Source organism: Manis pentadactyla, chromosome 3, assembly GCF_030020395.1.
Source record: "Manis pentadactyla isolate mManPen7 chromosome 3, mManPen7.hap1, whole genome shotgun sequence".
Lineage (NCBI taxonomy): Eukaryota > Metazoa > Chordata > Mammalia > Pholidota > Manidae > Manis > Manis pentadactyla.
The window spans coordinates 220,257,627-220,275,138 of NC_080021.1; the positions used below are offsets into that span (position 1 = coordinate 220,257,627).

General features: G+C 65.8%; 1 protein-coding gene across 13 annotated transcripts in view; it reads right to left on the bottom strand.

Moving 5' to 3' along the window:
- Positions 1–11,421, bottom strand: part of GPSM1 (G protein signaling modulator 1) — a 28,489-nt gene extending 17,068 nt beyond the window's left edge. For 9 of the 13 annotated variants that reach the window (XM_057499243.1, XM_036901526.2, XM_057499240.1 and 6 more), the window contains exons 1-7: positions 11,157–11,421; positions 3,044–3,265; positions 2,269–2,404; positions 1,376–1,518; positions 741–864; positions 482–597; positions 143–298 (exon numbers count right to left, since the gene is read on the bottom strand). In XM_057499243.1, coding sequence (XP_057355226.1) covers positions 143–298; positions 482–597; positions 741–864; positions 1,376–1,518; positions 2,269–2,404; positions 3,044–3,265; positions 11,157–11,392 — 1,133 coding nt within the window. In that variant the 5' untranslated portion in view covers positions 11,393–11,421. Of the gene's footprint in view, positions 1–142; positions 299–481; positions 598–740; positions 865–1,371; positions 1,519–2,268; positions 2,405–3,043; positions 3,266–10,109; positions 10,375–11,156 lie in introns of those variants that run through there. The other 4 variants (XM_057499241.1, XM_036901527.2, XM_036901525.2 and 1 more) reach the window with 4 other exon arrangements.
- Positions 11,422–17,512: the final 6,091 nt, after the last annotated feature.

Consider the following 17,512-nt stretch of genomic DNA (forward strand, 5'->3'; position numbering starts at 1 on the left):
CTGAGGTCACTTGGCAGCTGGTGGCAGGGCTCGTGACAGAGGCTGGCGCCGAGGCCATGCAATAATAAGCTTGCAGTTCAGCATGCGGGGGGCTGCGGGAGCCCTGGGCCAGCTCTGCCCACACAGCGTGGATGCCACTCACCTGTCGGCCAGCTCCTGGGCAATGAGCAGGTGCCGCAGGTGGTACTCGGCCGCCCGCTCGTAGTCCTGCAGCAGCGTGTACGTGTTGCCCAGGCTATAGCAGGCCTGCGCCTCCCCCGCCTGGTCCTTGAGCTGCCGAGACAGCTGCAGCGTCTTCCTGCAGGGGTGGGGAGGTTGGCCCGGGGAGGAGTGGTGTCCACCCCCACCCCCCCCAGCCATGGGACGTGGGTCCCGTCAGTATCCGGGTGGCCCAGACGCCCCACCTGGCTCCTGGGGAGGCTGCCAGGGGACACTCCCTAGGGCCTGGTGTCCAGAGGTCCCTGGAGGGGCAGGGGCCTACTTGTAGTACTCGGCAGCCACGTCGAAGCGCCCCAGGAAGATGTGGGCATTCCCCAGGTTGCTGTGGGCTCTCCTCTCTGCCGCCTTGTCTCCAAATTCCTTAGCGATGGCCAGGCGCTGAGGATGCACACCCAAGGCCCGGGTGGTCACAGAGCAGCCCCGGGACCAGATGCAGGTGGCGGTGCTGCCTCCGGCCCGGCGTCTGTGTCCAGGGGGGGCGGCACAGGAGCGCCTCACTGAGCCCCGCCCGCCGTCCTCACCTCCTTGTGGAAGGTCGTGGCCTCCACGAAGCTCCCAAGCAGGTAGTGCGTGTTGCCCAGGTTGCCATAGGCCCTGCCCTGCGCTGCCCGGTCACCCAGCTCCTTCACCAGGGCCAGATTCTTCCTGCGGGCCAAGTCCCTCTGAGCTGTGTCCCTCCCAGAGAGCGGGAAGCAGGGCCCCAGCGACCCACCGGCCGGGGCCAGGAGACGCTGCGTTGGTGGCTTCCTGCAGCCCCTCCCAGGGTGCTGTCTGAGCCTGAGGCTCGGGGCAGAGCTCCCCGCAACCCCGATTCCTGTTTCTGGGTGCTGCCTCTGTTCTCCCAGGGAAGGCATCTCACAGCCAGGGGCCGGGCCCAGCAGCCCCCCATTTCTCCAGTCGTGTTTCCTGAATGCCACATGGCTCGGGATCGCGGTTTCCCTGCTTCTCCCCATTGCTGTGGAAGCACCGGGACATGGAGCCCCACCAGACCCTGAGCAAGGGGCAGGGGAGGGGCAGGGGAGGGCCAGCCTGGCTGTCTCCGCCTGGGGGGCAGCAGGAGGGGTGGGAACAGGCGTGGGCGCCCTGTGCTTGGGGCCGTGGCTCAGGATCAGGGCATGATGTGGAAATGCTCGGCCAAGCCCACTGCCCCACTCACTCGTAGAACTCGGAGGCCCTGCGGAGCGTCTCACGGACATCAGGCGGCAGATGCCCAGGGTCCTGTGCGCTGTTCCAGGACAGCTGCTTGCCCTTGGCATGGTACACGTTGCCAATGTTGTAGAGCGCTCTCGCCTCCCCGACCTGCAGGAAGCACCCAGGATGCATGGGGCACCTCCAAAGACACGGCCCTGGCCACCGGCCCACCGTGCCAAGGCATTCATACAGAGCTGGCGTCCACCACCTGGCCATGTCCCCAGTGAGCTGGGGCTGCCATCACCAAGTCCAGACGCTAAGGTGGTGGTCTGGCTGTAAGGATGGGGGGGGGGAGCCTGGCTCTGCCCCTCCCAGGCCATCCTTCTCTCCACTGCTGTTTGGGGTGGCCAGGCCCTGCCCTGACACTGGGGGTAGGGGCTCCAGCTCAAGGCCAGGCTTGGCCATCTCCAGCTGCAGCACAGGGAATTATGCCACTTTCCTAGCCTCGGTTTCCTTGTCTGTACAGGGGAGCAGGGATGCTGGCCTCCCAGTCACAAGGCAGGACTGTCAGGTCCCCGGCCACTCCGTCTGCTACTTTCTCACGTCTGCCTCTGTGGCCAGGCGCCCTCCCCAGCCACACAGCCCTGTCTGCCTCTGGGCCCCAAGAGCGGCTGGGGGTACTGAAGGACTCAGGCGAGGTCAGTGAGCAGCGTGCTGACATGGAAGACGGGGCTGGGGGGCCCCAGCTCCAGGACCCGGGTGTCTCCCATGTGTCAGCGGGAGCTGGAAGGGCCCTCGCTTCCCATAGGGGTGTGTGGGGCTGCGAGCAGTGTGCTGCCTGCCAGCCCTAACCCTAGGCCTGGACAGGGGCTACAGGTCAGAGGTGGGAGGGCAGGTGGTCTGGGGCTGATGAGCCACCTTGTCCCCCTGCTCTCTGGCGATGTCCAGGTGCCGCTGGCAGCAGACGGTGGCCTCATCGAAGCGTCCCAGGACTTTGAGTGTGTTGCCCAGGTTCCCGCTGGCTTTGGCCTCCCCCATGCGGTCACCGATGGTCCTAGAGGGCAGGAAGGAGAGAGGGGCCAGTCTGAGGACTGGCTGGGACCCTGAGCATAGCAGGGGGCCTGGCTGGCTGCTGAGGACGTGAGCAGAGCCCAGAGGCTGCAGGGAAGGGCCCGCAGGCAGGGCCGGTGGAAGCCTGGAGCTCTGCCCCACCTGGGAGGTCCAGGCTGCTGACGGGCAGTGACCACAGCCGAGAGGGGCAGCAGGAGGGAGGCAGGGCGCAAGCAAAGGGCACTCTGCAAGGGGAGCGGCACGGGGAGCGGCACGGGCAAAGCCCTGGGGTCAGGGACGGACACCCAGGCACAGGGAAGGGACAGGCGGTCACCCCCAGACACAGCCCAGACAAGCACATGCACAGGAGAGACGCACACGGAACGCTCAGCCACACCCATGCTCACACAGAGACACACAGACATGCTCACACGTTTCTCAGATTAAACAGACCCCTGGGGCACTTCCCGGATCCCCCACCCCCTCCCAGGTTGGGGTGTTCTCTCTGGGCTCCCCTGGGCCCCGAGAGTCCTGCCACCCGGCTTGAAATGTGACTGCCACACCCTTGAGGGCAGGACGCCCAGACACTGCCCGTGCGGGCCAAGCAGTGGAGGTGCAGATGGTCCCCCACACCCCTGCTCACCGGGCCAGCAGCAGGTCATGCCTGTGGTACTCCAGCGCCCGCACAAACTCCTTCAGGTAGAAGTAGGCATTGCCCAGCTGGCTGTAGATGGCACTCAGTGTCTTCAGGTCCTCGGTGCCCACCTGCACCGCAGCCTCAAAGAACGCCACGCCCGCCTTGAAGTCCCCCGCCTTGCAGAGACGCTCGCCCTCCAGGGCCAGCTCCAGGCACGAGGCCTCCATCCTGGACAGAGGGAGGAGGGTCACAGCCCACCTCTCACACAGCCACACCTGGGGGACCACGGGCCCCTCGGATGTCTGTGGGGAGTGCCATGTAGGTACTCGCAGATGTAAACCTCTCTTTGGCTAAATGCCCAGGGCAGGGCCTGACAGTGCGCCCACCCCTAGGATGGCACACCCGTGTGGCTCACCTCCACCCAGACCTCACTGCACACCCTTCCTCTCCACCCAGGACTCAAGAGCCCCTGATGAAGGCATTAGTCTGTAGACTAATTAGTCTACAACAAGACCCTCAGCCCATGGCAGCTGAGCTCTAAATGCTGCCTCCCCCCAAGTCCCACCAGCTGGGGCGAGGGGCCACCTCAGGGCTAGGCACCACATGGCCTCCTTCAGAGCGGTCATGGCAGCCGAGGGCAGGCTCTGGTCCATCCCAAGGCTGACCAAGGCTCAGAGAGGGCCGGCAAGCTGCTCAGGGTCACACAGGCAGGGTCTGACCCCGGCCTCTCATCCTGCACCGGGAGTAGGATGCCCACCTTCCAAGCTCTTGGTGAGGGCTGGGGGCTCAGCCATTATCTTCCTCCCTTCAATCCTCCTGGGGACACGGCAGCCCCCAGCCCCTCCTTGCTGGGCCGCCCACCCCCGGGCGCTGAGAAGCACTCCACCGGATGCCGGCCAGGACTGGCCTGAGGACCAGCTGCCACCCGACAGGGCACTGCTGCAGGAAGCCAACAGCGGTGTCCCCGGATGAAGCCAACCCCTGCAAAACCCAAGCTCCTGCCCTTGCTGGGGGCCGCGTCAGCCCCTCACTCTCCACCTTTGGGCAGGGGCTCCAGAGAAGCAGCCCCTCACCCTCCGGCCCTGCAGAGCCCTCTGAGGCGGGGTCCCTGGTGCCCACGGAGGGCCCCTACAGCCCCGGGCCTCTGTCAGGAAGCCGTGTGCTCGGGGCCACCCATTGGGCCTCGCGGTCCGGCCCCCTGTGCTGTCTCAGCCTCCTCCTCTGCTGCTCTGGCCACTCAGGTGGAGACCAGGCCCCGGCTCCACCCATCGCCCCGCCTGGGGTGGGGGAGCAGAGAGCAGAGGGACACAGCAAACGGGTGATGGACCTGGAGACCAGGGCCCAAAGCCAGAGCTGGGGAGGCGGTGCCCAGGAGGCGACGGGAGTCCAGGGAGAGGCCCCTCCCGCGGGGGTGGGGAGCCCCAGCTTGGTGACCTCGCAGTGACTGGGACAAGCAAGACCTGCTCCGTGGGGTCACAGGCCAGTCCAGCCGTCCAGTCCCATTTCCATGGTTTTGACATTATCAGTTCGTGGAAAGCCCAGAGTAATTTGAAACATCCACCCAGAACCCCCCGTTGCACCCAATGCCCTGACCCGCTCTGCCGTTAGACTCGTGCCACGATTGGGAGTCAGCGGGGAGACCCAAGGAAAGGAGGCCGTCTGCAGGGCAGCGTCCACCGTCTCACCACACGTGATACACGCTACTACGCGTCATCCCCATACAGACCACAAGGCCCGGGCACGGGGCTGGGTCAGTGAGAAACGGGCACTTTAAACGCTCCCAGCGACCGTGACAGCATGTGGGCCAATAGGCCAGGCCAGGGCCGGTGGGCCGGGGAGCAGCTGAGCCCCTGGCGGCAGCCCTCGGGCTCGGCACCTTCTGCTGGGGAAGCCCCACCTCCGCGGCGCCCGACCCACCTACGACTTCCCAACACTCGGGGGAAAGTGGGCTCCACCCCTCCATGGAGGAAGCAGGGCCCGGCCTCTGGGCCCCGACACCTCCATGTCCCCTCCAGATTCAAGTAGAGCCGTGGCCTCTCAGAGAGCCGGGGGCCAGGGACACCAGACCCATGGGCCTCCCTGCTGCCCCCGCACCCTGGGCCTCCCACCTCAACATACTCCAGTGCTCTGGGGAGGGCCACCGAGACGCTGTGCACAGGAGCTGGGGCGGCCCACGCCCACTCCGATGCCACGCACAGGACTCCTCAACCAAGGCCTGCTCTCCCCCACCTGGCTGCTCACCAGGCCGGTTCTCCTCCCAGGTGACTGTGGAAGAGAGGGGCTCGGGGTCTGAGAAATGGGTGCTTTGGAGCCACACCCTGCTAGTGGATCTGCCCCCCGGGAAATGTGGCATCACAGGCAAAGAGCAAAGGAGGGAAGGGCAGACTTGGGAAGGGCCAGGGGAACACTGACGGGGTATCCGACGCAGTCATCCCGAACTGTGGAGGTTCTGACACAGGCCCCAGCAAAGCGGGAGAGCCCGGAGAGGCACCAAGCAGGGTGTCCAGAACTAGACGCTCCTACCCGCTTCTCTTACCCCGAGAACCACCAAATGCACCTTGACCCCCAGCCCAGCACTCACCCCTGGGGCCTGGTGTCTGGCCCTCTGCCCAGGTGCCCCCCCCCCCCATCCAGGAGCCCAGCACACCTCTTCCTCTGCAGGTGGCGCATCCTCTGCACGTACAGCCACAGCTCCAGGCCCACGGGCAGCAGCAGTGGGTGGGGGCAGGGGGCGCCATACACCACTTTGCACACGGCCTTCTGTGCCATGCTCAGGGCCACCGGCTGCCCTCTGCGGCGGCAGCCAGCATGGCGGGGCTCCTGGCCCCTCTCCCAGCTGGCCAGCCCTTGCCCCGCCTTGGCTGTTGGTCTGGGGGTGCACCAGCCTGGGAGGTCCCCTGCCTCCCCCACCCAGCGGGGCTGAAGGCTGTGGTGGCCTCGGCTCCCTCAGGAAGGGGGTCCAGGGCCTCCCAGGGCCTGAGGAGGATCAAGGGATCAGGGCTGCTCAGAGCCGGGATCAGCACAGTCAGCAGGGGGCAGGGCCGGGGCGGCAGGGCGGCAGGGGGCGGGGGGCCAGAGGCGATCCTAGTCCACAAGCTCCCTTGAGGACCGGCACACAGCTGGGGTGCAGGGGCACAGCCCCCTTCCCCCTTATCCCGATTCCTCAGCAAACTTCTACTGCCCTCTGACCCTGGGGCCAGTTCCAGGCCAGAGCCTGGCCGCGCACCACAAAGAGCCAGGGCGGTGTCTGTGAATGAGAGATGGGCACCTCGCCAGCCCCGGCCCTTTCCTCACAGGCCCGCCTGCCCCAGTGGGTGGCAGGGGCAGGCCCCCAGCTCCTGTCGACAAGCCAGGCCCCCAAATCCACTCCCACCCCCTGCCTGCCTCCGGGCTGCCACCCCATGTATAAACGGCCGGCCATCCTCTGCTGTCTTCAGTGAGACCCTGCCAGCCTGGGTGGGCCACTTCCTTGCCCAGTGAAGCCTCTGTCCCCCTACCCCACCTCTACAGGCCTATGGGCATCTGCCCGCTCACCGTGCACTGGGGCTGCCTGCTCCTTCCTCACTGCCCACATGCCCCCCCTGCAGGGCTGCCTGTGGCCTCTGCAAGGCCCATCTGCCCCAGGGCACAAGACTGGGGCTCCCTGGGGCTCTGGGTGGGGCTGGCCGAGGGCGTCAGGCCCCCAGGGCTCTGGTCTTAGCACCCCCCCCCCCCCCGTCTGCCTTGCCACCCAAACCCCGGGAGGGGGCAGCCTTCACCTGGGCTAAGAAGGGGGGGACACCTAGGCCACTGCCTCAGGGACTAGCCTGTCCTGACCTCTGGCTGATGACCGCCCCAGCCGGACCACGCCCACCTGCCATCCATTCTCTTAACACAACGACTGACCTCGCTGACCTCACATCTCTCCTTGAAAGGGCCTGACCACGGCTGGCTTTCCCAGAGGCCAGACCGCAGTGGCCAGGAGATAGGATGCTGTCTGCCAGCTCCCCCCGCCTGCCCGCTGGCTTCAGTTAATGATCAGGCTATCGACTCGCCAGTGGCCCGCCTTACTGCTCCGGCCGCCACATGCCCACACCCCTCGGGCCTGGCTTTGGTACCCAACCTGGCCCTGGACCACGTGGCCCTGCTCTCGACCCCCCTGCCCCTCCTGGCCCCACTCAGGGTTCCAGCCCCCACGTGTCTGCCCCGCCAGACTCCACAGCATCCTCTGGTGCCGAGCCCTGAAACTGCTCTCCAGACCAGGACCCTGGCCCCCAGCAGCCGTGCACCCCAGCCCCATTCTTTGCTCAATGCAATAGTCTCTGTCTTTCCTCCCCAGGGCTGTCACCCACACTCTGGATGCCTTCAACAGGGGGTGGGCGCAGGACTGAGGCACAGCGTGGTAGGGGCGGGAATCCCTGCACTGGAAAGGACGGGCAGGAGAGCTCCCCCATTTTGGGGAGCCGCTGAGCCACTTGCCCATCCCCCCAGGCCCATGGGCCTCTCCCTCTCAAACCTGTGCTCTTGGCAAGTGGGCCCAGGCGAGGCCGAGCAAGGTCCCGAGCACAACTGCAGCCCTGCCGCCTCCCTGACCTGGCCCCTCGCCACAGCCCCACCTGGGGACTTTGTGAGCTCGCGGGCATCCCCAGGCTCAGGCCCTTCTCAGAGAGGATTCTGAGCCACTCCGCCCAGACCGGCGCTGGAGGAGGACTGAACCCTGCCTGGCAGCCCCCACAGGAGTGTCGCTGTGGAGAGGGAGCCACTGGGAGGGGGCGAGGCGGAAGGGACCAGCCCAGCCCAGGGAACACCACACACCGAGGGGCCCACAGACAGCCGTCCGCGGCATGCTCAGCCAAATGGGCCCTGCCCACAGGGTGTCCATGCGCCTGCAGGTCGGCGTCCCCGGACACAGAGGCTTCCGGGGGGGCAGAGAAGCTCTGGCCATCTTCATCTCGGCCCTGTGGCCCCCACCTGTCCACAAGGCTCCCGTTCACATCTCTCCGACTCCCTCCCCTTCCTGCCAGCCTCCAAAGCGTGCCCTGACCAGGAGTTGCCCTGCCCAACCTGGCATGACCACACGGTCGGATCCAACCTCTGCACTGGCTGCCGCAGGAGCCCTGAGGGAAGGCCGCGCACACACAGCCCTGACCAGGGCGGGACTGATCCCTTCGGGCTAGACTGGGATCTCAGCTCGTGCAGACACCAGGCTGGGCCCAGGGCGACTCACAGCAGCCTCTTGGGGCTCTGTCCCTCCCCAGGGAAGGTTCCCGCAGCCCCCCTACACACACACACACACACACACACACAGGCTCATGCACACACACACACCCTACACACACACACAGGCTCATACACACACACACACACACACACACACACACACCACACACACACAGGCTCATGCACACACACACACACACACACACAGGCTCATGCACACACACACACACACACACACACACAGGCTCATGCACACACACACCCTACACACACACACAGGCTCATACACACACACACACACACACACCACACACACACAGGCTCATGCACACACACACACACACACACACACACACCACACACACACAGGCTCATGCACACACACAGGCTCATGTACACTCACACAGAGCTGGTGGCTGCCAGATCAACTCCGGCAATTCTTTTGGACAAAGTGCCCTCTCTCCATCGAACACACAACCACAGGGCAAAGGCGACCCTACAGAGCTCCCCATTCTCATGGGGTGCCATGGACGGGGTCCTTCAGGGTGGGCGTCAGCGGCCAGCAAACCCACCCGCACGCCCCTCCCCCTGCGCGGGGCTCAGGGCTCATCTGTGAAGACCATACAATGGGGCTGTGTGTCCAGCCAACAGCGCAGATCAGACCAAGGTGGGTGGAGCAGCAAGGCCTCCCCCGCCTCCAGGGCCTAGTTCTGCATGGGGCAGGGGAGCCAGGGGGCCAGGAGGCCAGGGGCCTGGGCACCAGCAGAAGCTTGCCGCTGATGGACTGTCTGGTTGGTTGGGGCTGAAGAATCCTCTCTGGCCAGGCTAGGCCCCTTGAAGGCTCAGCAGCAGGGGAGGCTCTCCGGTGGTAGGGAGTCTCGTGGGGCTGGGATGATGGCGTCCCTCCAAGTTGGGGGCCTGTGAGGCCCACTTTGGGGAGCCAGGCCCTCCTCTGGGCATTACCACCACTAAGTTTTCTGTGCCCAGCAGGCACGCTATCCAGCTCTCCTGGACGCCTGCACACTTGGCAGAGTCCAGACCCCTCAGGAGGCCTGTGTCCACCTGGCCAGGCCCAGGGCATCACCCAGTGGAGCACTCTCGTCAGGCCCCACGTCACCACACAGGCACGCAGCCCTGGGCAGGGCCCACCTGTCACCCTCAGTGCGTGTGAGGCGCGGAGACGGGACTGCTGGCATCATCCACGACTCTGCCCGCGGGCAGACGCCCTCTCAGGGCGCACACCCGCCCGGCTGGCTCTGTAGCCCCAACCTGGGCCTGCGGTCTGCTGGGTCCCAGGCATGTGGTGGGCCTGTCAGGGCAGAGCCCCCTCTGCCCCCGTGACACAGCCTAGTCTCCCAGCCCTGCTGCCCCTAGTACCCCTGCATGGCAATGGGAGGCTGGTGCCAGGCTTGGGAGGGAAGCTCCTGGCAGCCCCTCCACACATCTGCTGTGCCAGGAGCCTAGCTTCCGGTCTCCCACCCCACAGCCATCAGCATGGGGGTCTGGCAGGCAGTAGCCCATCGCAGCCATCCATCCCGCCCACCCACCCACTAGTCCCTGGGCTCTTGCAGGTGGGGGTGGTGGGAAGTCCCAGGACCCCTCCCTGGCACCCCCAGGGGGCGCCAAGCCCCAGCGCCCCCCATCCCTGCAGCCCCCTCCTGCCTCCGTACCTGGCAGGATCCCTCTCCCGGCGCCTGGTGCCCCTCCGGCTCCCCTGCCCCGAGGCCCTCACCCCCAGCGGCCCCCAGGAAGGGCACATCCCGCCACGTTGCGCGCCTGCCGCTGCCTTTGTTCGGGGCCCCCGCCTCCGCCGGCGCCCCGCCACCCGTCCCCCTTCCCGTGTCCATCGCCAGTCCCCGATCGCCCGGCCAACCTGGAGTAGAGGCGCCGGGCCGAGCCGGGCAGCTCGTCGGCGGCGGGCGGGGCCGGGCCCGCCATGGGGCGGGGGTCGCGGAGGCCTCGGTCCGAGCACCCTACACTCGCGCCTCCCCGAGCTCGCGGCCCACCGTCCGTCAGTCCGTACGCGCCCGCGGGAGGCGCCGAGGAAGTGATGTGCGCCGGGTGCCGCCCCTCCCGCCGTGGCCGTGATGTCACCGCCGCCCGCGCGGGGAGGGGGCGCGGACGGCGCGGCGGCGGTGGGGGAGGGGAGCGAAGGGAGCCGGGGGGGGGGGAGCCCCCGGGGCGGGGGCGGGGCCTCCGGGCACGGCGGGGGCGGGGCCTCCGGGCGGGTGACGCGTGGGCGGGGCCCTGGCTTGGCGGCGGGGCTGGCTCCCGGGCGGCGGGTCCTGCGAGGCGCCTGGGTGGCCGTCGCCCAGCCGGCCTCCGCAGCCCACTGCCTCCTTGCCTTTGTTCGGCGCCCCGCCCGTGGGTGGCCCCCTGCCCTCTCCTCCTGTCCAGTCCCAACACGCCTCACCGCCTTCTCCAAACTGGCGCTGGGGTGTGGGCCTGGGAGGATGCCCTTCTGCCTACTTTAGAGACCCGGGAGCCGGGGACAAACGCTGTTCTGTCCCCCCACGTGATGAAGTCGGGCCTGGAGGAGAGGGGATCACATGTACCAGGCCGTCTGTGCGGCCTGGCCCAGCGCCGTGGACTCGCAGCCCACCTCCCCTGCTGCTTCCCACCCTGAAACCTCGGGTCCCCTCCCAACCCGGGTCTTCTCATCCGTGAAATAGGGCCGAGTGGCCATGGAGCGAAGCAGGTAGCACAGCAGGGCTGAGCCCACCCCGCGTCTGCATCCCAGCACCATCCCCTCCTCCGTGAATTCCTGGGGGCCCACTGGACGTGGCCTCCCACCCACCCGCCCTGAGCACTGCGCCGCTCCGGAGTGGCCTCTGGCCAGGGAACAGCATGCCCGTGCGCGGCAGGGCCAGCTCCGGGGCGCAGCCACGCACGCGGACCTCAGTGCCCATTTGGGGCTCACCTTCTGGCTCGGTCCTGCTCCCCTTTCCAGTGCAGCCAGGAGACGCCAAGCCCTGGAGGAGCTGCTGTGACCAAACGGGACAGGGACGAGTCTGGGAGCAGGAACGGGGCTGCTTCCCTCGGGAGCACTGGACACCCTGCCCGGACGGAAGCCCTGGGCTCCGGAAAATGCGAGGCCTGTGCAGCGAGCCCCTTGCAGCGTGCAGCCCGCAGGACACTGGCTCCAGGCCAGGGCATACGCCAACGAAAATAAACACAAGATAAAACAGGGCCTGTTGGCCCTTGGCTGGTCTGTTTTCCTACGGAAGAGGCAGCAGGGAATGAGGACCATCTGTGCCCGGAGCGCGGGACGGGCGGCGTGTCCCACGCAGCCTCCCCTGTTGACCGCAGGAGCTGGGCCTTGGCCAGGGTTGCTGCTGGGCCCCTGAGGGGTGGGTGATGCAGCCAGTGGGGGCATCACCCTTGTTTGCCGCAGCCCCAGGCCTGCCTCCTTGGGGCGCCCCCTGAGCTGGCATCATTGCAAGGACAGGGGCTGCCATGTGCCCAGCCTAGGCCGGGCCTGAGCGCAGCAGCTCCAGGAGTCCACCACTGAGAGCCCCCTGTGGGTCCGTTGGGCCCCTGGCCTGGTGCCTGGTGCCAGGAAAGCCCTCTGTTGTAATGTGACATGAATGGCAGAGTGAGAGAGATCTCAGGCCCCCTAGCGCGCGCCACAGGAGGGCATCTTCTTTCTTCCTTGAAGCCAGGAGCCTGGGGAGTCGGGGTCTCCCCGCTGCAGGAGCCTCAGCCGCATATCAGAGCTTCCGCCGATGGGAGTGCTGTGCAGTGTAGGCCCCTGCTTCTCTGTGACCTGGGACAAGATGCTTTCCCTCTCTGATCCTCACCTCTGCTGCCTGTAAATAGGATCAGCAGCCCCATCCTGCATTTACCGTAAAGGATGTGGGGTCTGGTGGTGTGGTCACTGTGCCGGGCACGCAGTAAGAGCTTAGGGAACACCTGCTGTGGGGACCATGCCTCTCATGCCCCTGCAGGCAGCCCTGGCTCGAGGGAGATCGCCTCCTGCTGCACTGCGTGGAGGTGTGTCTTCTCCAAGTACAGACCTGACTGTCTCCCATCAAGAGAACCTGTGAAGGAAGGTGGAATGTGCCACAGGCAGGCCCCAGGCGGTGCCCACAGGGCCACCCAACTGTAAGAACGGGTGTGCCTCTGGTCCACGGGGAGCAGGGGTTCCTGGAGGACAGGTAAGGGGGAGGATGAGCTCCTGGGTGTCACGCCCCATCACACCTGCCCCCACTGGTGCTGGACCCCATGCTGCCCCCCTTCCCTCTGCTCACCCTCCCCTGCTGCCCCTCCCTTCTGGCTCCTCCCGGCCTGGGGTGGGGGAACTCACTTCCCTGCACGCCTGGGCACCTCGTCAAGTCCTGTCTTGTAAATTCCCTCGGTGACACTCGGCGCTCTGCAGAGGCCGCGAGCAGGTCCCGTCTGCCCACCCTTCGAGGGCCTCACTCCCAGAGCACTAGAGGGAAGAGCAGTTCCCCATCCAGGCACAGCACAGCTTGGGAGCAGCGAGGAGACGTGACGGCGGTGGAGACCCTGATGCCGGGCCTGGTCCTGGGAAGTGCCCCTCGGCGCCTGGTGCGCTGGTCAGCGCCAGCAAGCCCAGCTTCCCTGGGTGCCCTCTCGGCAGTAGGCAGTGCCACCTCCACCCAGGCACCTGCCACAAGCCTGCCTGTGGGGCAGCCCTCCCTGGCATCCACCTCACCGGCGTGCCACTCCTGTCGTGCAGAGGAGAGGGCAGAGCAGTGATGCCCCAGGTCCCGGAAGGGGCTGTGGGCAGCTGAGGTTGAGCCCTGGTTTCCTGACTTAACCTTGCCCCCTGGACAGGCCTGGCGGGAGATGCCAGGATAGCTGCAGGGCTCCTGCTGAGCTGCTTGTGAGGAGGCCTGCAGCTCTAGAGAGACTCCTGTGGCTAGCACGGGCCCCCGATGAGGGCCAGGCCAGGGGAACGCGGCGGGCTGCCCAGAGCCATCCCAGGGACAAAGAACCAACACAGGCTTCAGTGGGACACTCAGCTTCTGCAGCCCTCTGGGCAACTGCCAGGGTCAGGGGTCAATGGCCAGCAGGGCAGCTCCGGGCGCAGCCTCCGAGGCCCTGCCTCCCTCCCCCTCCCACCTCCCTGGGCCCTTCCCCAGCAAAGCTGCTCTGGCTGGACCCAGGGGCCGGGGGCTGGGACCACGGCCAGGAGGCACTGGCAGAGGTGCCGAGCCCAACCCAGGACCTGAGAGCTCCTGGCCAACCTCTGCTGTGGACGCTGAACCTGAGGGGGAGGAGGTGGATGGCGACGAGAGAGACCCGGGCATGTGCAAGCGTACCTGCTTAGGTAAAGGGGACACCCAGCCTCACCTGGTTTCCGACAGTCCTGATACCCTGAGAAATAGGTTTTGGGCACAGTTTTCCCAAGGTCCCCACAGGGTCACCCACAGCCATTCCCTCTCCTTGGGGACCTTGAAGTCCAGAGGGCAGGGCTGCAGGGTGGACGGGTGAGTCCACAGGCACATGCTGCAGGGTGACAGGGAGGAAACCAACGCTCGGCTGCCCCCAGGGCCTGCGCGCCTCCCCAGGGCGGACACATGCCCTGGAAATAGCTGGAGGTCCATTTGGGGCTGTGCACCTCCCACGTCCCCGGGCGACACCTGGCTGCACGGCATTCCTGGGATGCTCTCTGGCGGCTGCAGGCTTTGTCACCAGTTTATCTCCCCCAGGCCGTGGGAGGGTGGCAGGGCACATGAGGAGCAAGGCACACACTCATCCTGCCAGGGTGGCCTGCGGGCTCATCCTTGGGCTGCGTGACTGAAACCCTGTCCCGTCCGTCTGTGCCCCCAGACCTGGAAGATGGTGATGCTGTGAATGCTGCGAAGGGACAGAGAGAGAGGCAGGGAGAGACAGACAGGTAGGAACAGAAACAGAGAGAAGAGAGGGAGAGGTAGGCAGGCACGGCCCTTGCAAGGGAGGCTGTTCAGGCTCCAGGGACCCACCGAGACCCACTCACCCCTGCCAGTTTCCTACCAACCCTCCCTCATCCCCCCCACCACTGAAGCCTGACTCCCTGAAGACCCCACCCCACCAGGTGTCCAGGAGGCCAGGCCCCAGCGCCTGCCCCTCTTGCCTTCAGACACCTCCAGTCACCCCCAGACATGCCTTGGGCAGCCTGGCAGGCTGGAGGGGCCTGTGTCAGCCCCGAGTCCTGGTGGTAAGGGAGGGTTACTCTGGGGAAACGTGGCCTTTTCGCCGCCAGGATGGGGGGTCAGGGAAGGGGGCAGGCAGGGTCTGTGCCAGGTTTGCCTGGCGTTTGATGACAGGTAGGGGACATTTGGAGGACACTAGGTTCAGGGCAGAGGACGGAGGCAGCAGGCTGTCCAGGGCACAGCAGGGGCTGGGGACCCCCGCAAGCGCTCTCGGGAGGCGCTGAGCACCCCTTCTCTGGGCCAGCAGCTCGGCACCTGGCCTTGCTGCAGACAGTGTGGGGAGGGTGGGGTGTAAGGGTGCAGCAGCTGGAGGGAGCTGTTTCCCCAGGGGGGTCCCCGTGGGTGTCCATCTATCCATCCAGCAGTGGAGATGAAGCCAGAGGAAAGCAGGAAAGAGGGGCCACCCCCACTCTGCCCTTACCCCCAGGGTCTCTTCTCTTAGCCTCGGCTGGGTTCCAGCCCAGGCAGCTGGTGGTTGCCATGGAAACCCCTCATCCTTGGGCCTCACCGCTCCTCCCACCCCCTGCATTAGGCTCAGCCAGCAGCCCCTCTCCCAGGCCTCTGGGGCCTCAGCCCAGGGCTGAGCGCCGCAGGGTAGGGGCTGTTTTCACAGGGTGATCCTTCACAGTTGCCCTGGGACAGGGCAGAGGGTCCTTTCCCCAACTCCCGAATCATCTGGTCAGTCCTATGGAGAGAGAGGATTCTGGACACGCTGGGCCCTGGGGTCCTGTGCGTGGCTGTCAGTTTCCCCTTGGTGCAGGGCCTGTGTCATGGCCTCAGTTAACTTAGAGGCAATGAGGGCGGTGTACAGGGGCAGCAGCCTGAGTGAAGCAAAGCAGGCATCCATTGAGGCCCTTGGGAGCCCCCGATCCAAAGAGCGTCTGCGACCTGCCTCCCCTAACCATGGGCTAGGTGCTCCCCTCCGCAAGGGCAAATCTCCCAGGGTGGGGGCACAGACCAAAGCAGCTGTGCCTGGCCCCGGACAGCCAAGCAGGGGGCTGCCCGAAGGAAGGAGAGATGGGCCGGGGCCTCCCCCACCAGATACTGGACCCCACGGCCCGGCCTCTCCCTGCAGGACCTGTCAAACCTCAGGGCCAGGCTCTTCCAGAAATTAGGGAAAGAACCCAGGGTACACTGATGAAAACAACCCCCTGGCGACCCGCAGGGCCTGGGAGCCTGATTCTAAAGTAGAGCAGGGGGCTGGCGGGGCAGTGGGGTCGGGGTGCCAGGGCTGTGTGACATGCTGTACTTCCGGGTTCTGGGGACAACACACCAACCACATGTATTTACTTTTGATCCTCCCGGAAGCCCCAGTAAATGGCAGAACCGAGTTTCTTTGCTTTAAGTTATAAGCTCATGAAGACAAAAAGGGCAGGAAAGGAGACAGAAGCAACCCGGTTTTGAAAGCGGGACAGTGACAGCGTCTCCGGCTCAGCGCCAAGGGCAGAGAAGCCCACCCGCAGCTGCTGGGAGGCCCCTAGGAGAGCAGGGTCTGGAGCCCAGAGGGGAGGTCCAGAGGGGGCTCCGGGAGCTCAGGGCCCCAGCTGGCGGTCCTGCAGGATGCTACACACCCAGTGCCCAGAGCCCGCCATTCCACCCAACCCCAAGCAGGACTGGATGTCTTCTGGGGGTCTGACCAGCCCTAAAGCCTGGGCATCTGCATGTCTGCCCCTCCCTCAGAGTGACTGGTTTGAGGTTGGCCCGTCGTCACAGGTCAGGCTTTCCAGAAGCAGACAGATTGGGGTGCATGATGTGCATCAGGGACCAGCACCTGTGGCGATGGGGGTACAGCCCAAGTGTCAGGTGAGGCAGCACCCTGCGAGGAGAAGGTGCCTCACCGAGGACCTCCACATAGAGCCGTGGGCCCAGCAGGAGGAGCACCTGGGGACAAGGGTGGGAACAGGTGGCTATCACCCCAGATGACATGGGGGGACTGTGCCTCTGTCCCCACTGCTCTGGGCTCTACAGTCTGGACAGCCCGTGCCTTCCTATGCTTCTGCCAGGACAGAGGCCTGAGAATCCTGGCTGTGGGTTCCAGGGAGCGGGGGCAGGGTACGATGTGTGGGGGCCCCTCCTCCGGCTCTGGTGACGTGGGCCCTGGCCTGACACGGTGTCACAGGCCCTGGCTGGAGGACCAGGCTCCGCCACCCTCGGGGTGCACTGGCTGACCCCGCCCTAGGAGGAGGAACAGCAGAGGCCACACAGCGGACTGGGGTCCCAGTGGTTCTGGTCTCCTCACCCTGCGTGGCCTTCACAGGGCGCAGGCCGTCTCCGCGCTCAGCAGAGCCCTTTCCTGCCCCAGATGCCCCTCTAGGCTGGCAGCCTTCCCCGTCACCAGGGAAATCCCAAGTGTGGCTACACTGCCTCCAGGCCTTCTGCTTCACTTTCACAGCAGAAGGTACAAGATGCCTTGCGGGGGTGCCCAGAAGCATCCCCTCCACTGGACCTTTAGAATTTCTATGGGTTCGGCAGGCCTGGGAATCTTCCGGAGTCTCTGGTCATTTCATCTGCCGCCACCCAAGGCCACCCTCTTGAGTGCATGTGTCACCACCAGGTCTTGCTCACCGGCCCAGCAACGTTGTGTCACAGACGACACAGATGGATGCTATGCCTTGAAGAATGTGCTGTGGACCGGGGCGGGGGAGTCAAGCACAGCCCGGGCTAGCTGCATGTGTCCGCTCTGTCCATCCACGCAGAGAAAGCCGCAGGGCCCCCGTGCCTCGGGCCGCGTCATCCTGCCCTGGGAGCTGTGGCCCGGGTCTCTGCTGCCTGTGTGCACCCTCACTGGCGGAACTGGGGGATCTACTCAGCCTTAGTAGGAATGGGACTGGGGAATTAAATGGAGATATGATGGGGTCCAACCCCCTCCCTGCATCTTTTGGGTCCCCCAGGATGGCACTGGTCCCGCCACCCCCTCCCTGGAGGCCATGTGGTTTTGGCTTTATACTCTCTTGACCTCGGAGGGGCATGTTTCCTAGCTTCCCTGAACCTTCCCACTCCAACTGCAATAAGAGCTCTGACCCCACAGACAAGGATCATCAGGGTGGGAGGTCCCCAGTTACACATTCATAGACCAGGAAGTGACCACCAGGTGGGTCTGTGACACAGGGGACCC